Raw genomic sequence first — 23,975 nt, forward strand, 5'->3', positions numbered from 1 at the left:
AGGAATTGTTTGTGTTGTCTTTTATAATCTCCCAAATGTATATAAAAGTACTGTACAAGAGTCCTTTCCTTTGGCCTAGAATTCAGAATTGCATAATGCTGCATTGGAGGAAATCAATTTGTTCAGCAATCACAACAATTTTTATGGAGAGTTTTCGCAGCCTCTGAAGATTTAGAGCAGTGTTTTTCAAATGTGGCAACTTTTAAGATACATGGACTTCAATTCCCAGAATGCATGGCTGGCTGGAGAATTCTGGGAGTTGAAGTCCATACATCTTAAAGTTGCCAAGTGTCAAAAAACTGATTAAAACTCTTAGGAATGCAAAGCAATGATCAGTGTTGGGTTTTTCCAGCAACCTGTCCTTTGTTTGTATATTTTCTTGCTTACTTATTTGCTAGCTTTCTGTCCTTCCTTTCATTCACTCTCTCCAGGTGGGTTACATATTTTTCTGTGCAATTTTCCCCTAGCAACCACCCTGGCAGGTCACATTGGGCTGAAATGGGTAGGTGGGGACTGGTCTAAAGTCACCCAACAAGGTTCCGGTTTTGCGCGGCTTCGGCGGCAGCAGGAATTCGCGACTCTCCGCGATTCCTGCTGTGCTTGCCGCCAAGGTGCCCCCGATCCAAATGGGTCTGGGGGATATGGCTGCCCTGTAGAGGCAGCCGAAGAGAAAGGGGATCCGGACAGACCCCCTCCCCAGCCGGAATAACCCCTTTTTCCCAAGGTGGTGGAGCAGCGGTCAGTAATGGCCGCCACAAAGAAGCCTGCAGCCGGGTAAGATTTGTGCTGGAGGAAGCAGGAGAAGTGAAAGTGCTGGCTGAACCGGGATAATAAGAACTCTTAAATACCCTGGAAACTGAATTGCTTGAAGGATACATTGTTTCCCAAAGAAGATTGGAAAACGGCGAAGAAAGCTGTCAAGGGAAAGGTTTTTTTTCTTCACTCTCCCTTCCCATAGAAATAGCAGACGGAGATCTGGAAAATCTACTTGGGCACCGAAGGTAATTCAATTTGAAATTTAAAGCCAAGGGATAAAGGATTTCTGGACATTGGATTTAAAAATTTAAAATTCTTTCTATTTTTTACAAGGGGAAGGGAAGAGATAAAGATTTATTATAAGATTGTACTGAAGGAGACTGCTTTGAGCCTATAAGAACAGGATTAAAAGACATTAAGACTTCTAGAAGATCATCATGGAATTGTGTATTTGAAAATATAGAAAGAAGAAAGTGCTAAATGAAACTGTTTGCTCTGATTTGGTTTGCTTTGTGACTTTGAGATTTCTGTGAATTTTTGTTAAAAAAAGGGGGGGACTAAAGACATTAGGGTTGCTTCAAAAAAGAAAGAAAGAAAAAATGGCATTATCTTTTGAAGGACTACAAATGGAATTTCAAAGACTGAAAAAAGAAGATAAGGGCTCTTCTGGATCTATTTTTCACTTTTTAGAAATGGCGATTTCTACCTATCAAGAAATACGACAACGACAGGAAGACTGGGATGAAGGAGAAGAAGCCATCTTTAATGGACAAACACACTTAGTGGAGGAAGAAAAGCGGAAGGGGGGCAAGGAAAAGGTGAACTTAGAACTTAAAAAAGCAACCAAGAAAAAGAAAAATGAGATGAAAAAGCGATATGATGTCAGAAAGCAACAGAAAAGAGAAATACAACAGAGAGGGAAGACTAAGAGAGTGAAATTTGAGAGATGGGGGGATCAAAAAGTTAGAATGGATAAGAAAGAAAGGGGAAAAGGAAAGAGAAGTCATAAAGGCTTTAAACCAGATGCTAAAAAATGAATTTTTTTCAGAGATAAGAGGTAAGATAATTTTATAAAAATGATTCTGCAAAAGTACATAAGAATGTATTGTAGACATTAGTATTTGAAGCTGAGTTAGAAAATTAGAATATTATATGATTTAAAAATGTATTAAAGGGAAGCCATGATTTAATTATAGAGTTTAATTTCTTATGAAATATTATTTTTATTGTTTAAGAATTAATAATAGAATCTAATTTCCTATGAAACATTGTTCTTATTATATTATAAATTTAATATTTCTTCTTTATTTTTTTTTAGTTTTATTATTACTTATTAAATTCAATATTATTTGTTTGTTTTATTATTTTGAAATGTAATACTTAGAATGTACGGAGCAGAATCAGTACGGAAAATATGTATTATTTTAAGTGTTATTTAGGGGAAAGATAAAAAGTTGTCATACTTCAATCTGGGTTTACAGGAGAAATATTGTATTAGATAGAAAGGATAAGCAGGTGATTGAAAGAAAATGGACCAAAGATGCAAATATAATTATTTAATCGAGATGGAATAAATAAAATAGAATTAAAAGAATGAGTAGGAGAGAGAAAATATATGGAAAATAGAGAATGTTAAATAAGATATGAGATAGTATATTAAGTGAGTATAAATTTTGATTGATGTCTGTATAAAAAGAGTTAACCCGGGGTAAGCCGCCTTCCAAAAAGAAGTTTTATGTATTTATGTTTTGTGTAATGTTTGTTTAAGTTTGACAGGATGTGGAAGAACATTAATGAAAATAAATTCAATGAGTATATAATTTCAAGGCAGAAGAAATATGATTAAATAGAAGGAAAGGGAGTAATAAAGAGAAGTTTGGAAAAGATATTAAGTTGATCAGATAAGATAAATATATATATTAAATTATAGAAATGTGATAATTTGGAATTATCTTCTTTTTAAATAAGATGGTTTATTTGTTTCTTTTAGAAAATATATTTTATGTTACTACATCCTATGTTTTGTTTGTGTGTGTAAAAAAAACTAATAAAGTTTGTCCAAAAAAATAAAAATAAAGTCACCCAACAAGTTTCCACAGTTAAAGATAGAGCTGGGCCTGAGTCCCACATGGATCCCTATGCCAAGAATCTCTAATACCTGGCTGGCTGGACCTCAGGCCTTTCATGCTTTCCTCCTTTTTTAAAGCTTGCGGCATTTATTTACTGATTTATTTCATTTCTCTGGCTGCTCATTGTTTTTGGCAATAACTTTGGGTAGCATATGAGGATTAAAAGCACCAGAAAAAAAATCAACTGTCCAAATAATGTCCAAGGTTGCAGAAGCCTTTCCATTTTAAAAAAAGGAACAACAAAAACCAATTTAAGTAGCAGAGTTTGCTCAACCTCAAATGTAGAGGAACAACCGGTTCTTCAAAGCCTCCTGAAATCTTAAAGGGTTGGGAACATCTCTTTGTCTCTGGAGCAAACCAATGTAGAGATAATCTTGATTAATTGAGCGCAGCTTGTTGCACTTTCTGCCTTGTTCGCTTCCTAAAAATGAAACAATTCTCTGGTTAATCAAAATCTAAACAAAACAAGGAGTCCATTGTGAAAAAGGAATGATTATGATAGGAAGATGGTACGGAAGGCTATTTTAACGGACTGTGTTTGTATACATTTGATATTTTTAAATGTCAAAGCTTCCAGCTTCTAAAACTTATCTGAAAGAGGTCAACACACGCTAGACAGCTATGTACACTGCTCAAAAAAATAAAGGGAACACAAAAATAAGAGCCTAGATCTGAATAAATGAAATATTCTTATTAAATAATTTGTTCATCACATAGTTGAACGTGCTGACAACAAAATCACACAAAAATTATCAGTGGAAATCAAATTTAGCAACCCATGGAGGTCTGGATTTGGAGTTACACTCAAAATTAAAGTGGATAAAAACACTACAGGCTGATCCAACTTTGATGTCCTTAAAACAAGTCAAAATGAGGCTCAGTAGTGTATGTGGCCTCCATGTGCCTGTATGACCTCCCTGGGCATGCTCCTGATGAGGTGGTGGATGATCTCCTGAGGGATCTCCTCCCACACCTGGACTAAAGCATCCCCCAACTCCTGGACAGTGTGGTGCAACGTGGCATTGGTGGATGGAGCGAGACATGATGTCCCAGATTTGCTCAATTGGATTCAGGTCGGGGGAATGGGTGGGCCAGTCCATAGCATCAATGCCTTCGTCTTGCAGGAACTGCTGACACACTCCAGCCACATGAGGTCTAGCATTGTCTTGCATTAGGAGGAACCCAGGGCCAACCGCACCAGCATATGGTCTCACAAGGGGTCTGAGGATCTCATCTCGGTACCTAATGGCAGTCAGGCTACCTCTGGCAAGCACGTGGAGGGCTGTGCAGCCCCCTAAAGAAATGCCACCGCACCCCATTACTGACCCACTGCCAAACCGGTCATGCTGGAGGATGTTGCAGGCAGCAGAACATTCTCCACGTCTTCTCCAGACCCTGTTATGTCTGTCACATGTGCTCAGTGTGAACCTGCTTTCATCTGTGAAGAGCACAGGGTGCCAGTGGCAAATTTGCCAATCTTGGTGTTCTCTGGCAAATGCCAAACGTCCTGCACGGTGTTGGGCTATAAGCACAACCCCCACCTGTGGACGTCGGGCCCTCATACCACCCTCATGGAGTCTGTTTCTGACCGTTTGAGCGGCCACATGCACATTTGTGGCCCACTGGAGGTCATTTGGCAGTGCTCCTCCTGTCCGTCCTTGCACAAAGGCGGAGGTAGCGATCCTGATGCTGGGTTGTTGCCCTCCTACGGCCTCCTACGTCTTTTGATGTACTGGCCTGTCTCCTGGTAGCGCCTCCATGCTCTGGACACTACGCTGACAGACACAGCAAACCTTCTTGCCACAGCTCACATTGATGTGCCATCCTGGATGAGCTGCACTCCCTGAGCCACTTGTGTGGGTTGTAGACTCCGTCTCATGCTACCACTAGAGTGAAAGCACCATCAGCATTCAGAAGTAACCAAACCATCAGCCAGAAAGCATAGGAACTGAGAAGTGGTTTGTGGTCACCACCTGCAGAACCACTCCTTTATTGGGGATGTCTTGCTAACTGCCTATGCTTTCCACCTGTTGTCTATTCCATTTGCACAACAGCATGTGAAATTGATTGTCAATCAGTGTTGCTACCTAAGTGGACAGTTTGATTTCACACAAGTGTGATTGACTTGGAGTTCCATTGTGTTGTTAAAGTGTTCCCTTTATTTTTTTGAGCAGTGTATAATCTTGGGTTGAGTAAGATAGTTGAGTTGTTTCTTGCATCCCATCTAATGCTCCTAATTCGGCTGTGGTGAAGCTTGGTCATGTCGCAATGTTTGTGGTACCAATATCTGATCCAGGTCTTTAACTCTTTAGTTAAAATGTCGTAATAAGTGGAGTCTGTTGATGGTGCCATCTTTCTTTTCGTGTGATCATAACTGGGATTGTTGGTTTACATGTTAATGACCTGATTTGTTGTGTTGTGGGTTTTTGATTTTGGTTTACCAAGGAATGTAGTAGCCTAAATACAAGTAGTCCTCAGTTAATGACGTTGTGAGAGTGTGACAGTCTTAAAAAAAGCTATTTACAATCCGTCCTCAAAGTTACAACTGCCACAACTCCCCACTTGCATTTGTGACTGGTTGCAGCGGCCTGTGGTTGCGTGATTCTGATCTGTGACTTTTTTACTATTTATTTATTTATTTTTATTTATTTATTTGATTTGCCAATTGTTTACAAGATAATAAGTATAAGTGTATACATAGTTGTGAATACATGAAATGGGTACATATAAGAAAAATAAAAGAATAAGAGAAACAATAGGACAGGGACGGTAGGCACGTTGGTGCGCTTATGCACGCCCCCTACAGACCTCTTAGGAAAGGGGTGAGGTCAATAGTAGACAGTCTAAGGTTAAAGTTTTTGGGGTTTGGGTAGAGTATTCCAGACATTGACCACTCTATTGCTGAAGTCGTATTTCCTGCAATCAAGTTTGGTGCGGTTTACTTTGAGTTTGTATCTATTGTGTGCTCTTGTGTTGTTATGGTTGAAGCTGAAGAATTCATTGACAGGTAGGACATTGCAATGTATGATTTTATATACCATGCTTAAGTCAGACCGAAGACGGCGTAATTCAAGGTTTTCTAGTTCTAGAATTTCAAGTCTGGTGGCATAAGGTATTCTACAACGAGTAGAGGAGTGGAGAACTCTTCTTGTGAAATATTTCTGGACTTTCTCAATTGTGCTAATATCAGATACGTAATGTGGGTTCCAGACTGATGAACTGTATTCGAGTATTGGTCTAGCAAATGTTTTGTATGCTCTGGTTAGTAGTGTGATATTACCAGAGAAAAAAGCTACATAGGATTAGGTTAACAACTCTTAATGCCTTTTTGGCTATGTAGTTGCAGTGGGCTCTAGCACTTAGATCATTAGAGGTGAGTATTCCAAGGTCCTTTACAGAGCTTGGGTCATCAACAAGATCTTGACTATTCAGCTTGTATTTTATTTTCTGATTTTTTTGCCAATATGTAAGACAGAGCATTTATTTGTTGAGATTTGAAGTTGCCATTTGTTTGACCATTCTGATACATAGTCAAGATCTTTTTGTAGGGTAGCAGTATTGTCTGTGGTATTGAACAGCTTTACATCATCAGCGAAGAGAACGCAATTGCTCTTAATATGATCACAGAGGTCATTTATGTAGAGTATGAAGAGAGTTGGTCCTAGAACACTGCCTTGGGGGACACCACTATTGACAGGTACTGGATTTGATAGGACGCTTCCGATTTTGACCATTTGTTGTCTGTTTGACAGGAATGCTTCTATCCAGTTATTCAGTTGTCCAGAGATACCATAGGATTTTATTTTTAGGAGTAGTTTGTCGTGTACCACTGAATCAAAGGCTTTACAGAAGTCTATGTAGATTGCGTCTATTGCTTTGCCCTGGTCGAGTTGTGTCGTCCATATGTTTTTGCAGTGTAAGAGTTGTAGATTACAGGATAGTTTTTTTCTGAAACCAAATTGTTTATTGGAGAGTAGGTTGTTTGTCTCTAAGTGGAGGATGATGGATTGGTTAATAATTGATTCCATGACTTTACAGGTGACGCAGCATAAGGAGATTGGTCTGTAATTTTCAACTAGGCTTGGGTCTCCCTTTTTGAAGATGGGGATGACTGTGGCTTGTGACCATAGGTTAGGCAAGGAGCTGGTCCTGAAAGATTTTTCAAAGATTATGCTTAGAGGTTTGGCTATGGCAGTGGATAGCTTTCTTAAGAAGTAGGCACATATTCCATCCGGTCCAATAGATAGAGATGGTTTTAGATTGCGTAGTGATTTTTCAACATTGTCTTCTGTGAAATCGATATGTATTAGATCATTATTGTTATCTGTGGTACGGCTAGGAAATACTGGGCATGATCCATTGCTGTTTACAAATACTGAGCCGAAGAATGTGTTAAAGATGTTGGCTTTAATGGTGTCGTCGTTGCAGTCTTTACCATCAGGTCCTATCAAGGGAGGGATGGACCTTGAGTTTTTTAGTTTGTTGTTTACAAAATTGTAAAAAGCACGGGTGGAATTGGTGCTTAGAAGGTTTTCCTCTTGTTTAATGTGATAATTGGTGCATTCGGTCTTTATCTGGTGGCATAAATTTTTGTATCGGTTTTTGAAATTGGCAACGTGACCAGATTTGTTTTTCCGCCAGAGTGATCTCTTTTTGGATTGAAGTTTCCTTATTGATATGGGTAATCTGCTTTTTTGTTTTGTTTTGGGAGTTGTTGTTGGAACATATAGTTTGATGACTCTTTTGACTTCAAGTAAAAATATGTTGTAATGGTCTTCAACAGTATTGCATCCAGTGAATAGAGATTGCCAATCCAGGGATGAGAGATCGTTGTCTATAAGATCATAGTTGCCTTTTTTGAAGTTACAATTGGGGATTACATCATTGTGGTGATTTTTGTGTGGACGTATGTTGAGACAAAAGTCAATCATATTGTGGTTACTACTGGAAAAGGGTTCTTTAGTTTGTATTCCGTAAATTAAATTCAAACTATTGCAGAAGATGAGATCGAGGCAGTTGTTTAGTCTAGTGTTGTTAGTTACTAGTTGTTCCAGTCCCAGATTTGTAATAGCATTGTAGAATGTTGTGTGTATGATTTCAGTTGTACAATCATTTAGGGTCCAGTCAATATGAGGTAGATTGAAATCACCAAGAAAGATAAAAGGGTATGGGCAGGATGCAGCCCATGTTAGTAATGTATTTAGCTTGTTTACATGTTCGATGTCATAATCAGGTGCTCTGTAACATAGTAAGAATCGAATTGTGATATTTAAGGATAGTTCACAGATGATGGTCTCAGGAAGAGCAAGCTCCTGGGTAACTTGGATATTTTTTAGATGTAAGGATTTTTTATAGAATATAGCAACACCACCTCCTCGACGATTTTCACGATCTGATCGGTAAACATGATAGTCTCTTACTGTGGTAATGGAGTCGGGGAGAGATGCATTGAGCCATGTTTCACAGACAAATATAATGTCGAAGTTAGCCATATTTAGGAGGATGAGAAATTCAGGTATTTTATTCACGAGGCTTCTTGCATTGAGTAGTTTGCATTTAAGGCCGGCAGTAGTTGGAATTGAGGTAGTTGGGGGCGTGCGTGCCTAGTCTTGGGTGATGGTGGATCGGTTGAGGTAGGGTTGTGGTTGAGGGTAAAAGCTGAGTATTGGGTTGCGTGGCTTACTTTTGATACAGTCAGCATGGTAGTCAATGTACAGGTCCTTCTCTCCATTGTCTAGATGGTTTTTGAGTTCAATGCGGAGTACACGGGAGCGGGCACGTTGCTGTATGGTTAGGTCAGGGCGGCAACGGAGGTTCTTATGGTTGGTGTTGGTTTTGGCGAGTGAGTTTATAGTATAAATGAATTTACGTTTGCTTGATTCATTTTTGCAAATGACCCTGCACAAGCGTGGGGCCACAGAGCCGTCTCTATTTTTGAGCTCTCGGTCGATGCGGGAAATGTCAAGTATTTCATCAGCGGAGATGGTTGATGCTTGATAATCTCTGATGATGTTTCGGACAGTTGTGATGTCATCATTGACATTGATGTCCTCTAGACCAAATAAGATGGCGTTTGGACGTTTCCGTTCACGCTCAACGGCTTCTCTGATGAGGATTGGGATATCAATATTTGTCTGGGTTGTGTTTATTTGTGGATTGGGTTTTGGATTGGATTGTGGTTGTTGGGTAGAGATGTGGTTTGTAGCTATTGGATGTTTTTGCGTTGTGTCTTTTTTTTCCAAGGTTGGATATTCTTTCTTTTACGGCGTCCAGGGATGCTACTATGGTGTTAAGGGATGTTTCAATGGTTTCGATGGTAGGGGATGTTTCAATGGTTTCGATGGTATCAACTCTTTCAGACAGATCCAGTTTGGGTCTGCATGATTTGCAGAAATATGGAAACTCATTGGATGATTCTAGGTATTGAATCATTTGCTCAGGTAATCCCAAGCAGTCATGATGAGCGTATTTTTTACACAGAGAACATTTGATGGAGTTTTCATTATCCTTTAGATTTTTGTAACATTTAAGGCATGTGCAGGAGTCTTGTGGTTCATTGGTGGGGATTATCTTCTCTTTAGGTTGTGGTTTGGCGTAGGATTTTCTTTTTGCCATGGTAGGTTTGTTAAAATAGTATGTTGATTGAATTAATTAAAGGAACAATTTTGGGTAATCTATATAGCCAATATTACATCAAACAATCAATTGCAGTAATCTCTCAAGTCAGATAATATTCCTGAGCAACAATCAGCCTGATCAAGTCAGATAATATTTCTGAGCAACAATCAGCCTGATCAATTAATTACTCTAATCACTAATCAATTAATTACACTAATCATTAATCATACTGTTCATTTAAATTCACTAAATCATTGATTTTACTATTCAATTAAATTACATGAATTTTGATCTTTTAAACTAGTCAGTAATCACACTATTTGCACTAAACACTCTAATCACACTAATCAATTAAAACAATAAATCAATTAAACCATTAATAAAATATTTTATAGAAATATTATCTAATCTATAAATTCTATAAAAATATTTTATAGAAATATTATCTAATCGTTGATATAGGTGCTGAGGTAGAAAAGTTGAAAGTTTTGAGGTAGTGAATTAATCAATGTTTGATTAAAGTAATGAGGTAGTATTAAGAGTCTGCAAGGAACGGGTTAATTGTTTTACTAGCAGCTGTAGTTGACTGAATGAGAGGAATTTATTGCTCTTTGAATAGCAGATCGCTATTACTCTGTAAACAGGAAGTTGTAACACAATGTTCAAAGGGTTTTTATCCGAGTGAAGGAAAGGGCTTCACTTCTAAGAACAGAGGAAACCAACTAATCTTCTCTCTTTTTTTGCAAGCAGACTTTGATTCAGCAGAGACAAATTGAACAGCTCACAGGAAACTATTTGTTTTTGTTTTCCCTTGATGAATGAGATTTCTGGGCCCCTCCTAGTTAACTGAATACACTTTCAAAGTTTGTTGCTTTTAAGAGAAAGAGGCACGTCTTGCACTGGTAATTCTAACAGTTTATATTTTTACTGTGTAGACTCAGATTTGTATTGAGCATTCACTCATGGCTTCGATATACCTCTGCTTCTATCACTCCTGGCCTCAATATACTTCTGCTTCTATCACAGGGAATAAAATTGCTTCCAATCTTCTCAGGAGTTCAGTTATCACAATACTTCCCTACTTATTGGAAGTCCAAAGTTACTGTCCTTACAAAAGATGGAGTCCGGATTAGCAATTTGGCGAAGAGAAAAGAGGGAAGAGGGAAGTGGTATTGTTGCGCCCATTGGAAATGCTGGATTTGCTTCATGACCACTGGTTCACCTACTGACCACAGCGCTTAACAACCATTGTAAAACTGAAGTTAGATGACATGGGGACTTTCTTAATGATTGCATTGAGTTATGACCAAAATTCTGGAATCAACTGTGGTTATAAGTTAAGGACTACCTAAACAGGTGGTCCTCGACTTATCACAACAAAGCCCCAAATTTCCATTGCTTAGCAAGACAGTTGTGAATTTTGCCCCATCTTTTTGCACAGTTGTTAAATGAAATACTGCGGTTGTTAAGTGAATCTGGCTTCCCCATTGACTTTGCTTGTCAGAAGGTCACAGAAGGGGATCACGTGATCCCAGGATGGATCAGTTGCCAAGTATCTGGATTTTGATCACATTACCATTGCATTAGCGCAATGGTCATAAGTGTGAGGACCAGTCATAAGTAACTTTTTTCAGTGCTGTTGTACTTTGAAATAATCACTAAATGAATGGTTGTAAATCAAGGGCTACTTGTAGTTAATCTGTAAGATAAAACATTTTCATACCAAAGAACGTTATTTTAAGTCTGGGTGACGTTGCAGTGCATTTGTTTGCAGAAATGTTCTCTGTTGAGCAACTGATGAAAACATTTATGACAGCATCAGAGACAACCTGATTGATGAAAATGAATAGTTCTGTGGTTTTGTGACCATATTGTGATAGGCTTTTAGAATTCCAGTTTGTATTCAGCACTCTTCAAAGCTTCCACCCTACCATCCTGGCTACTCTTGACTCTCCAAGAGGAAAACATCTGTCAGATCCCTAAAGTGATACTGCCATTCAATTGGGAGAAGGGGGGGGGGAAGACCTCAGATTTGATTCTTTATTTCCTCTGACAACTGCTAGTTTATAACCTTTACCCTGGCGCCTGAGTGCCTTGAGATTTTCTCACCTTTTGGGGAATGTACTAGGGGGGAGGGCCATGTGGGTTGTTTCACTCTGACCCTTGGAATGCCTGGTTCTCAGGACAGCTGTTGCAATAACATATTCACACCTGTGGATTGGCTGAATCCACGTTGAACTGGAGGGAGGGGTTTCTAATGCCTTATTTCTAACTTTTGCCTGGAAGGATTTAGAGTTTGCTTTGCCTTTGTCCTGTTTTCACTTCTGCTCAATAAAAGGTTCCTTTTCAAGAGTTTTTACTTTCTTGAGTTAGAAGGAGACGCAAGTCCTTACAATGTCCTTTGCAATGGCTCTTGGGATAATAGCTCCTTTGATTCAGTTGGTGGGATCCCCTACAGGGATCACACCCAAAACCACCAACAAGGACATTTGACTGGGTTAAAATAATTTGGGGAACGTGGTTAACGGATGCAACATGTCAAGTCAACCTGTTCGTTTGAGCCATCTTACAAACTTTGGGAAATAGATGTACAGCTGTCCTGATGAACAATAGTCTTTCCTCTGGGCTCAGGGGTATCAAACTTGATTTCATTGAGGGCCACACCAAGATTGTGTTTGACCTTGGAGGGGCTGGGGTGTGTGGCCAGGGTGGGCATGGCCAGCTCAACATCACTCATGTTGGGGGTGGTGCCGGTGGTGGCCCCAGCACTCTACCAGAGATAAGGGGCTCCCAAGCTCCGTTTTTGGCTGGGCCGGCCCCCTGCAGCCCTCTGCTAGACAAAATGAAGCTCGGGGGGGAGGGGGGGTGCAATGGCGCTCCAGAGTTCCATGTTTGCTGGCAGAGGCACCTTCTCTGTTTTCAGGGCGGCCCAGCGGCCCAGATCTAAGCAACCCGCTGGCTAGATCTGGCCCCTGGGCCTTGAGTTTGACACCCCCGCTCTAGAGGCATACAATACAGGTAATCCTCGACTTACAACCACAGGTGAGCCCAAAATTTCTGTTGCTAAGTGAGACATTTGTTAAGTGAATTTTGCCCCATTTTATGACTTCATGCCTTAGTTGTTAAGTGAAACACTGCAGTTCTTAAGTTAGTAACGGTTGTTCAATGAATCTGGAATCCCATTGATTTTGCTTGAAATCAAGGCCACAAAAAGTGATCACGTGATCCCAGAACACTGCAGCAGTTGCCGAGCACCTGAATTTTGATCATGTGGCCATAGAGATGCTGCAACGGTTGTAAATGTGAAAAATGTTCATAAGTCACTTTTTTCAGTGCCGTTGTAATTTTGCACGGACACTGAATGAACTGTTGTAAGTTGAGGACTACTTGTATTGAATACAACTGACTTGAAATTGAATCTAAGTTGATCGCATAGTCAAGGAAAATTACTCTGAGCTGTGTGCACACCAGTCTGTATTTATCAATCTATACTTCCTTTTTTTTTGCAGCTACCTTTTGAAATGGAAATCTATTACATTCAACATATCATGCTCTATGTTGTCCCCATCTACCTGCTACAGAAAGGAGGTATGTCTGGGGGGCTTACAGATACTATTTAATTATATCCTGTCTTCCTAGCTAATCAGCTATGTTCTAGAGAAGAATAGGAGATCCTTCAGCCACTGAATGTTAGTTTTGTTCCTCAATTCTTACCAAGGAAGTTATATTTCCAGCAAAACTTCAGCAAAGCTTTTCACAGTTTAAAAACATAGAACATAGAATCATAGGGCAAGTCTTTTATCTAACTCTCTGCTCAAGGCAGGAGCATCATTCCATCCAGACAAGTGGCTGTCCAGTCTCCTCTTGAAAACCTCCAGAGATGGAGCACTCACAACTTCTGGTGGCAAGCAGTTCCACTGATTAATTGTTCTCGCTGCCAGGAAACTTCTCCTTACTACTAGGTTGGATCTCCTTTTAAACAAGCTTCTACCCATTACTATCTGTCTGCCCTCTGGACAAAGGGAAAGTCATCAAAAAATGAATTCAGCCCCGCCCTCTCCCCCAAGAAATTGTAGATGTTTCCTTGTTTGTGAAAGGGCCCTTCTGACTTTGCATGAAGACTTCTTCATTTGCTGCCCAATCACAACCACTTCTTGGCCAGGCCAGGAGAGCTTTCAAACCACCTCCTTTGGGTTTCTGCAACTCTCTGCTACCCTCTGCTGGTGGCCTGCAAACTCCACCTTCCATTAATGTTTGTCAAAGGTGGGATAAAATGTTGTGAAATAGGAAAAAAAGCCCGCAAATGAATGAAAACCCTTGATGACCTTATCTGGGAACATGTTATTGTGACTAGGATTAACTAGGATTAACATGCAAAACATAGGTAGCCATATAATATATGTCCAAATCACCTGAAGGCAGGACAAGAATCAATGGAGGGAAACTAACAAGGAGAGATCCAATCTAGAATGAAGGAGAAAGTTCCTACAGTGAGAACAATCAATCAGCGGAACAACTTGCCTCCAGAAGGTGTGGGTGCTCCAACACTGGAGGCTCTTAACAAGAGACTGGACAACCATTTGTCCAGAATGTCTATGGAGCGTCTCAGTCCTCCAGGTCAGGGTTGTCCCAAAGATGCTTTTTTCAAGAGGCAGCTGGACTTTGCTTTTTCTTTTGAAGACGTTTCGCTTCTCATCCAAGAAGCTTCTTCTTCAGCTCTGACTAGATGATGGGGAATGGAAGGATTTATACTCCTGTCTGCAATCCCTTTGATTCTATGTTCTATCTATGGGAAGGCTCTCAACAGTAGAGTGGTTCATAGTTCTCATAACTATCATGAGCAAATTGCAATATAAGTCCTCAGCTAGATAAGTTTTCTAAACAAACAAACAAACAGGATCTTGGTGGCAAGATCCAAGAACTCAGACTCTGGATCTCATCCACTTTCCATGGATTCCTTTGAGATCTGTTGACCATCTTATGTGGTAGGATGTTCTTTTGAGATTCCCCCCGCCCTTATTATTTTAACAGCATGAAATTTGCTATTAAGGTCTCAGCAAAGCTTAAATCAAAACTATCGCTTACCAAACACATGAGACCCAATTCAGATTTCTGCTAAGCTGTGTTGAAGTTTCTCTAGTTTTGGTTTAGAAGATGGAGTTAAACTCCAAAGATTTTGCTAACCTTTTTCTGCAGGTAATCCTCCACTTAAGGACCACAATTGGGACCAAAATTTATATTGCTAAATAAGCAGCTGTTAAGCGAATTTCACTCTATTTCACCACATTTTTGGGTTATAGATTGTTAAGCTAATCATTGCAGCTGTTAGAGAAATGCGGACATTAAACAAATCTGGCTTCCCTCATTGACCTCACTTGTCAGGAGCTGGCTGAGATGTGTGTGTGTGTGTGTGTGTGTGTGTGTGTATGGTATTCAGCTTTGTTTGGGTATTTTCCCACATCATTATAGTTGTGCTTTTAAAGTTGTAGCAACGTTTCGACAGAATCTCATCTGCCATCATCAGGCTTCTGTATTGTGTTCGTCTGTGAGTCAGACTTTCACAGCTGTTTCAGTTTTAAATTTGGGGCTAGCCTATGCTGTGCCAGAATGGTTTTTTCTTCATCCTGATTGGTTGGGAGTCTTGGTCTGTGTTTATTGGTCTTGGAGTTTGCTGTGTTCTGCTTGATTGGTGTTTCTAATATCTTCTGTCTGTTTTGTGGCTTTTTTTGTCTTGATTGGGTTGCAACATTGTGTTCCTGTATTGGAGGCTTTTAGTGCAGCTTGGCTCCGAGTAAATGGATGGCTATCATTTGTTAGGAAGCTAGTCATCTCTTCTATTCAGCCCACCAGACTGTCAATTATTTGGAAGCCTGCACTCTCAAACAAAAAAAATCTCCACACCACAAGCCAGCCAAACACCTGGGCACAAACAGATCCCCCCTGATACCTCCAACTCAAACACACCCCAACCAGGCACCCAGATGAAACTTAGCTTCCTAATAAATGATATATGTGTGTGTGTGTGTGTATGTGTGTGTCATGGTGATCACGTGACCCTGGGATGCTGCAACTTTTGTAAATGCCTGTTTGCAAGTGCCCAAATTTTGATCACATGACTCCCTGCAGTAGGTGCAAGTGCAAGAATTGGTCATAAGTCACATTTTTCAATATGGTTGCAATTTTTGTTGTTAAACAAATGGCTGTAAGTCAAGGGCCAGCTGAGGAGCTCTGGAGAAGTTGAGTTAGGCTGGGAAGAAAAAAAAAGTGTAATTTCAGCTCTTCCCAACTGTTTCTCTTCTCTCCACTCTTCCTTTTTACCCATTTCCCAGATGAGTCTCCATTCAGTGATTTTCCACTGTATGCAGAGAAGGAATTTCTGACTGGAGAAGCATCAAAGAGGGAAGAGAAAGCATTTCTGAGCTGAAATTCAAAAGCTCAGAATGGGAGCCATTGATGCTTGGAAAAATAAGCATGTAGATTTCTTTTCCAGCTGGCTTGGTTGCCAGGAATTTGCCCGGGTTTTTTTCCCTTGGCTTGTACAGTGCATTGTTTGAAAGCTCCTGCCATCAAACCAGATGCTTCTAGAGGCAGGGCCAAGCAAGCTTTCTAGTTAACTGTTTCTAGAGCAATGCATCAAATTGTCATTACTCTCTACAACAGGGATGTCAAACTCGATTTCATTGAGGGCCGCATCAGGGTTATATATGACTTCGGGGTGTGTGTGTGTGCCAGGGTGGGCGTGGCCAGCTTGATGTCACTCATATCAGGGGCTCCTGTGGTGGCCAGAGTGCTCTGCCAGCAAAAATAGGCTCCCAAGCTCTGTTTCCGGCTGTGACAGCCTCCGCTGACCAAGGGTTGCAGGAGGCTGTTGCAGCTGGAAATGGAGCTTGGGAGCCCGTTTTTACTGGTAGAGGCATTGCAGGCCAGTCCCTTGCTGTTTCCTGGGTGACCCTGCGGGCCAGATCTAAGCACCCTGCAGGCTGGATCCAGCCCGCAAGCCTTGAGTTTGACACCCCTGATCTACAAGTAGTCCTTGACATCTGATGCCAAAATTTGAGTTTCTGTTGCTAAGCAAGACGGTTATTAAGTATGTCCCATTTTATGACCTTTTTACCATGCTTAAGCGAATTGCTGCCATTGTTAAGTGAATCATGAGGTTGTTAAGTGAATCAGGCTCCCCCCATTGACTTATCGGAAGTCAGCTAGGAAGGGTACAAATGGGGACTGCATGATCTGGGAAGTGTAACCATCATAAATACATGCCAGTTGCCAAGCACCCAAACTTTGATCACGTGACCATGGGGATGCTGCGATGGTTATAGGCATGAAAGTGTGAAAGTCACTTTTTTCAGTGCTGCTGCAAACTTTGGTCACTAAACAAGTGATTGTAGGTTGAAGACTACCTCTAAAGGAAACTTGCATAAGTCCTGTTGTGGTTCACTGGCAGCAGGTGCAGGTCTCTGAGAGTGAGGACTAAGATGAGGGGCCTGCGTAGTGATGAAGGGATGGGGCAGGACTACCGGAGAGTGGGGTGCTGCCTTCAGAGCTTGTGGAGTCTGGCAGCAGTGACAAAGAGGACTCCGAGGTGCCTGTGCTCAGCGCGCATGGCTGCTCGAAGGAAAGAACAGCTGAAGTAGTATGGGTGACTTGGGAGTAAGACTGCAAGGTGATGGCTCCTCCCAAAAGGGATAAAAGCTAGCCTTCGGGGTTGGCTTCTTTGCAGGAAGCAAAGAAGTTCTTTCAACTCAAAGTTCTCGTGGAGGTCTTGTCTATTTTGGTTTGTTTTCAGAGACTTTTGGCTTTTTCTCTGGATTACTCTTGTGTTCTTGGCAGCCTTTCATAACCTTGAAAGGGCTTGCTCTTATCTAGGACAATTAGTTTGAATGACTCTTTGCTGTGAATGAACAGAATTCACAGAGACACATTAAAAAGGTTTGCTTTTATATATACTTTGTGTTTCTTTGATTTGAACAAGGTTTGAGTCAGAACAGGTCCAAATAACGGGGGAGGATTGCACAAATGTCTCAAATAGACACTCCTCCTGATTCACATGAATACAGGTAGTCCTTGACTTATAACAGTTCATTTAGTGACCATTCAAAGTTACAACAGCACTGAAAAAAGTGATGTTTTTCACACTTTATGATGCTCGTAGCATTCTAATGGGCATGGGATCAAAATTCAGATGTTTGGCATCTGACTCATATTTATGACGGTTGCTGTGTCCTGGGATCACCGTTTGTGACCTTCTGACAAGCAAAGTCAATGAGGAAGCCAGAGTCCACTTAACAATCGTATTACTAACTGAACAACTGCAGGGATTCACTTAACATTTTCTTTGCAAAGAAAGGTCATAAAATGGGGCAAAACTCCCGTAACAACTGTCTCATTCAGCAACATAAATGTTTGGCTCAATTATGGTTGTAAGTGCAGGATCATCTGTAGTTGCAATTTGAATGGTCACTAAACAAATGATCATGATTCAAGGACTAATCATAGTCTGGCTGAATGAGGCTGTGTATACCATTAACTTTCATGCCTGCTCTGGCATTGACCTCTGCGGTCCTGGTTTGCTGAAATACAGGTAGTCCTCAACTTACAACAGTTCACTTAGTGACCAAAGTTACATTATGTCATTGAAAAAAGTGACTTTTGACCATTCTTCAGAGTTACAACCATTGAGCATCCCTACAATCATGTGATCAAAATTCAGATCCTTGACAACTGACTCATATTTAGGACTGTCGCAGTCTGCCGGGGTGTGTGATTCCCCTTTTGCTACCTTCTGACGAGCAAAGTCAATGGGGAAGCCAGATTCACTTAACAACCGTGTTACTAATTTAACAACTTCCGTGAATTACTTAACAAATGGGGCAAGAAAAATTGTAAAATGGGACCAAACTCAATTAACAAATTTCTTACTTAGCAACATAAATTTTGGGCTCAGCTGTGGTCGTAAATTGAGGACTACCGGGATTAGTATGCAATTTTTTCTAGCCAGGAGCCAGCCATGGTCTTCTCAGTATCTTGAAATCTTTGCAGTTCTCTTCTTTGGCTTTCAATCTGATCTACAACAGAGGTATTCCTACTAGCTTATGTTTTCTATTGCAATAATCTTGGATTTTCAGGGTGAAAATGGATACTTCGTTAAAGAAAGAATGGTGCCCACCTTGAAATAGCCCAAAATAATTTTCTCTTTTTCTCTCTTTCTAAAAGGTGTCTACACTCCTGAGCCATCCTGGAATTTTTGGTGGGCCTTGCTGTCCACTGGATTGATGTTTGTCTACCACTACAGTTTTTTACAGATCTTGGGACTCGTAAGTCAATTTACTTATATGGATTGTAGATCTCTCTTTGAGTTGTGTATGGGTGGGTTTATTAAAAATATGCAAATGGAGCAGGTAAGTAAAAAGAAAAAACAGAAGAGTAGCTTGAAGAAAAGAGAAAAGAATTCTTATTTTAAATGGTTTACCATCTGGCTAAGTATATTAAACAGAGGAAACTCCAGAGTGCTAAAAAGCTTCAAAATTACATCTGTTTGAGGGTGTTGTTTGGGGTGCAAGAGGAGACAAAGAAGAACTGACATATTTCAGGTTCATAGTCACTATGGATAGTGAGATGAGTGACATATGAAATAAATCAATAAATAAAATATTTAAGGGTTGGGGCATTATTACTTTTCTTAAAGTAGGGCAAATTGTTCTAAGGCAGGATAAAGACATTTCCACCCCCCAAAAAAACCCCAATCTTTCTCCTGTTCTTCTAGATCACCGAAGTGAACTTGAATAACATGCTGTGCCCGGCTATTTCTGATCCTTTCTACGGACCTTGGTATAGAATCTGGGCTTCGGGACACCAATCCATCATGACCCTGTTCCATGGAAAACTCATCCTTCTCCTTTTCTATAATGCTGTCCCTTTCTTTAAGCTTGGTGTGGATGTACTACGATCTCCGGCTAAGAAAGTATCCTGAATCTCCATTCTGGTTTCTTTCTTGAAGGATCTAAAGGAGAACCATGATATTTGGGATTGGAGAAGAACACTTCCTATATTGTTTTAATTTCTTTCTTCTATTATGACATCAGGTTTATCTTCCCACTTTTCTGCTGAATCTTCATTACCTGTAGTTGACAAGGATGGCAAAACACGTGGGGTTATTTACAAAAAGCCACAAGTAGACTTTGAGTGCAACTACTGATCTTGCCACCTTAGACCTTTGGAATTTCAGATGTCCATCATATCATGGAAAGCTGATGGAAAGCACTAATCCGTGTTCTTGTGACTTCAGTGGGTTTTCCTCCTGTGTGGCAGCTCTCAGGTTTTACCTTCAGCAAAGAACCTCTTCTTGTCTCATATAGACTTTGAGCGTGAATAGTATTTGGTGCTTCCGCACTATCAGTGCAGATGGGAAGGCTGTTGGGTTGTTGAAACTGGTTAAACAAATGGGGAACAATAACAACCTACTTGCCAAACACTGCCTCCTGAATCTCCTGAAAGTTTAAGCTGAAGCCTGGTCAGATGCCATCATATCGCTGGCACCTTTCAGATTGTTCTAAATTAATTGGTGAAAAGCAGCTTAATTGCTGGATTAAGATTTAGGAGATGGATTTGTCTCAGTTAAAGGCATTGACCAAGAAAATCTGCCAATTTGGAGTTGGACTTTATGTCATAGTTAAGCATACTTAAGCATACTTAGTTAAGCATACTTACATAAATGTATTACATATTGTACATACATGTATTCAATGTTATGTCCACATATATATCAACTGCCCCTTCTAGGACACTCCAGAAGAAAGCATAACCTTTCTTCGTCCATGTTTCACCATCTAGCAAGACTCTGCTAGATGACAGTCCTGCAGACCAACATATTTGGATATCCTTGGGGAAGACAGCATACATGGAATATATATATATATATAGTGAAGCTAGCCAGATTTGACTGAAGTAGCTAAGCTCCAAAAATCATCCTTCACAGACATTGAGGAATAATTGAAAAGTTGGAGAAAAGTAATTCTCAGAAGCAGAATCTCTACCTTTTTGAGTTGTTGCTGTGATAGTTGTTCTGAATTAGATTCTGGCTACTCTTTGGTCCCATCCCGCCAGTCTCTCCAGTTGTATTGCCTTACAAGTCCCATGTTGGGCAGCCTTTGATACCTCAAGCAGAGAAAAATTGCCTTAAGGTCAACCTTATCTGCTGTTTCCACCTGAATGTAGGAAGTAATGGGGTAGGGTGGGGTGGGTACTCATCATGAAGAACTGGTGTAGTTATGAAATTTCATTCCAGTTGACCAAAACTTGAATCTCATTGCAGTTTGGTGCGATCAGAGAAGTATTCTTCTACTTGGGGACTTTATAGATCTTGGTTGTTGTTGTTGTTTTTTATTCGTAGCTCTTGATACATTTTGTAAATATTCAACTGTGAATATTCTTTAGTTGTCACATTACTATCAGTTCCTTCTATGCTGCCCAGTGGGAAATTGCATCTCTGTGTTTCTTGGGCCAAATTCCTGATGTCAAAACCCAGTGGGGCCCTGGGCAGCAATGTGTCTTCTGCTGCTGCTTTGATGAATTTTGATGTTTACTCTTCAACATAGCATATTTAAACAGATATATGTAGACATGCAATGAAATTTCTAGATGAATAACATAGCTACAGTGTATTTGTGCTTGTGTGAGAGTGTGTGCGTGCGTGTGACAGTTGTTCAGGACTCCTTCCATATAGGACCGTAAAACTTACAAGGAAATCTCCTTGTAAGCATCTGTTTTTAGTAGTGAATATTGAGTTTTCTTTTTCTTTTTAAAAGCCAAGAATTAGCTAGGGTGAATTTTTTATTTGGATCTGTCAATGAAAGTGATCTTTGTATTCCTCCTGTGATCTCAATTTTCGATCTGGACCTATCCTTTGATTCTGTGCCATATTTATCATCCACACCATGGCCTTAGTTTTCTCTAGTCTAGACCAGGGGTCTCCAACCTTGGCAACTTCATGCCTGGCGGACTTCAACTCCCAGGGGGAATTCTGGGATTTGAAGTTCACAGGCTTAAAGTTGCCAAGGTTGGAGACCTCTGGTCTAGACCATGTAATCGGTGTGTGGTGCCTCTTGATCACTGGAGAGACTTTAAATTTCCTTTCAGAGCTACTTGCTCGTAAAACAGGTGCCATTTGTTTTCTTTTCAGATCATACAATAGCTGAGACATTAAAAAAAACATTGTGTCCTCTGTTCAAGACCAGGTTATTTGATGAAAACGCTGCCTTGCTATCACAATAGATTGGGAACCTTGTTTTAAAGTCACTTCTCTCTAGCACCTATTGAAGAGTTCTCTTCTACATGCATCCTGGATAAATAGACCAGGGACTTGTAAACCTCTTTTGAGGGAGTATTTTCTTTCATTCTGTGATTTGGCAGAGCTGTGGAGACTGTTGATCCAAGTTGCAACTTCTGTGAACTAGAATTTTAGTTCTGGGCTGAAGCAATCAAATCATGGAGAGATTAGGGACTGCTGGTGCCAGTTCTGTGCAGAGGTTGCTAGTCTCATTTGATAAAAATAGCACCTTCAGCAGGGAAGATAGCTAATATTGTTTGTTCTAGAGCTGGGATTTTCCTTGTTCCTCGTTCTAAATTTAAGCTGGCAAGCTTTATTGGGGAGAAATGAAGCAGCAGGACATTGTCGTTTTTTATTTTGAATTTTTAAGATACATTCATTGTCCTTTGTGGCGCCTCAGTCAGGTGTGATCTTTGTAAATCACTAACAGTGCAAATGCCAAGGAAAGTGCCATATTTCCTTCTTTAAATGGAAGTATGGGAGAACGAAAAATACAGTTAGAGGGACACACGTTTAATTTATAGATTGGTTGGGGGAAGGGAATAATAGCATGAATCGATTAACTCAAAGAGAGAAGGATTTGCAGATTGCATCCCTTTTGGCCTCCTCCAAAATAAAAACCTTTTGTGGTTACTGTTTACTGATGCCTGGCAGCTTTCATTGGCCTGTGACAAATTCTTTGAATGAAAAGGTTGGCTCAAAGCATCCTGGAACGAGGCTTGGAAAAAGCTGCAAGCACAGATTGTCATGGAGGCCAAAAACAGAGCCTTGGAATGCTCTGGTCCTCTCGCCTAGCATCACCATTCCCATCACCTCTTTTGTCTTGGAAGAATCTAAGTTGGCTTCCACTAATTGTTTCTATCTACTGGGTATGAAATCCTTCTGTCTTGCTTTCCTGTGTTTTTAAAAAAACATCTTGTATGATCATTGAGCCCAAGGTTGCTCATGCTTTCCATTTATGGCTGTAGAACTTCTTGGAATTCTAGTTAGATGTTGTCTTTTGACGACCGCCAGAAACGAGTGATTGGCTTGTATGCACTTTTAACGTCAAGTACCTCAGTGAAACCGCTCCTTTTGCGGCCTGCGTCAGGATTTTGATATTTTCTCATCATGGAAATTGAGTGTGCTTTGGAAAAAATAACTGGGAACTGAGTCTCCCAATGTGCGTCAGATTAATACTGTATTATCTACACCTGAGATTGTGCAAAGACATGATATACCGCCATTAGCTTTTCATGATGCAAGAATATATATATATATACACGTTTAACTAAAATTACAGCAATTCGAGAAACTTCCAGCCCTGAGGGCCCACAAAAATTCCTATATATACAGGAATTTTTGTGGGCCCTCAAGGCTGGAAGTTTCTCGAATTGCTGTAATTTTAGTTAAACGTGTAGCTGTTACACATATCCAAGATGTTTGGCTCTTACAAATCTGGGAAATTGGAAGTTCATTGATGTTGCTGCAGCTGTCTGAAATGGCCCTTCTAGTGTCTTAGTTCAGTTGGCAGCTTGGCAAAAAGCAAAAATAACCTTATTCTTCATGGCCATATGATCTTTTCTTGTTTTCCTACTCAAATAGTCTTCAAATGTTAGTTTTAGCTCATTCTGTCTATCAAGGGATAGTCAAAAGTACCGTTACTTCCACTTTTGGTGAATTAAAAATAGAATCACCAAGATCATTTTATTAAGATATTTCTTAAAAACAAAATATTTTTTTTAAATGTAAAAGTCATTTTTCAACAAAATTGTGTATTTGGGCTTATGGTTCTGTAGAGTTTGTCTCAAATGTTTTTTTCTATCTCAAAATAAAATGTTTGTGGAAAAAAATGCTTATGTTTTGTTTCAGGGAGATAAATATTTTATACCAATGGTTGTAACTTGAATTTCATTCCTTGATGCTAACTTCATCATGGTGGATGGCTGGGCAGATTAGACTTTCCTGTCAGCTTCAGTATAGGAAATCCTGCGGTGAGCAGCAGGTTGGATTAGAATGACCTCCCGGGTCTCTTCCAATCCTAATATTCTCTGTGTATTCCAAAGAACCTAACCTTTTGGAAAGAACTTGTTTCTTTTCATTCTGGCCACTTTTATAGAGATATATCTCTGATCCAAGTCACTTTTTGCTGTTGTAACTTTGAA

At 40.1% G+C, this 23,975-nt stretch overlaps 1 protein-coding gene and 1 long non-coding RNA gene across 5 annotated transcripts in view; one reads left to right on the forward strand and one right to left on the reverse strand.

The window, feature by feature from the left end:
• TMEM164 (transmembrane protein 164) overlaps window positions 1–22,096 on the forward strand; it is a 91,570-nt gene extending 69,474 nt beyond the window's left edge. For all 4 annotated transcript variants that reach the window (XM_087971934.1, XM_026678568.2, XM_087971933.1 and 1 more), the window contains 3 exons: window positions 13,013–13,091; window positions 18,720–18,820; window positions 19,270–22,096. In XM_087971934.1, coding sequence (XP_087828060.1) covers window positions 13,013–13,091; window positions 18,720–18,820; window positions 19,270–19,476 — 387 coding nt within the window. In that variant the 3' untranslated portion in view covers window positions 19,477–22,096. The remainder of the gene's footprint in view (window positions 1–13,012; window positions 13,092–18,719; window positions 18,821–19,269) is intronic.
• On the reverse strand, window positions 21,029–23,873 carry LOC148129727 (uncharacterized). The gene is made up of 2 exons (XR_015750690.1): window positions 21,571–23,873; window positions 21,029–21,453 (listed from the first exon to the last, which is right to left on the reverse strand). It is a non-coding gene; the product is annotated as an uncharacterized LOC148129727 (long non-coding RNA).
• Window positions 23,874–23,975: the final 102 nt, after the last annotated feature.

This window comes from Notechis scutatus, chromosome 10, assembly GCF_049901735.1.
Source record: "Notechis scutatus isolate UNSWTSFEM ecotype Mainland chromosome 10, rNotScu1.2, whole genome shotgun sequence".
NCBI classification, from domain to species: Eukaryota; Metazoa; Chordata; class Lepidosauria; order Squamata; family Elapidae; genus Notechis; species Notechis scutatus.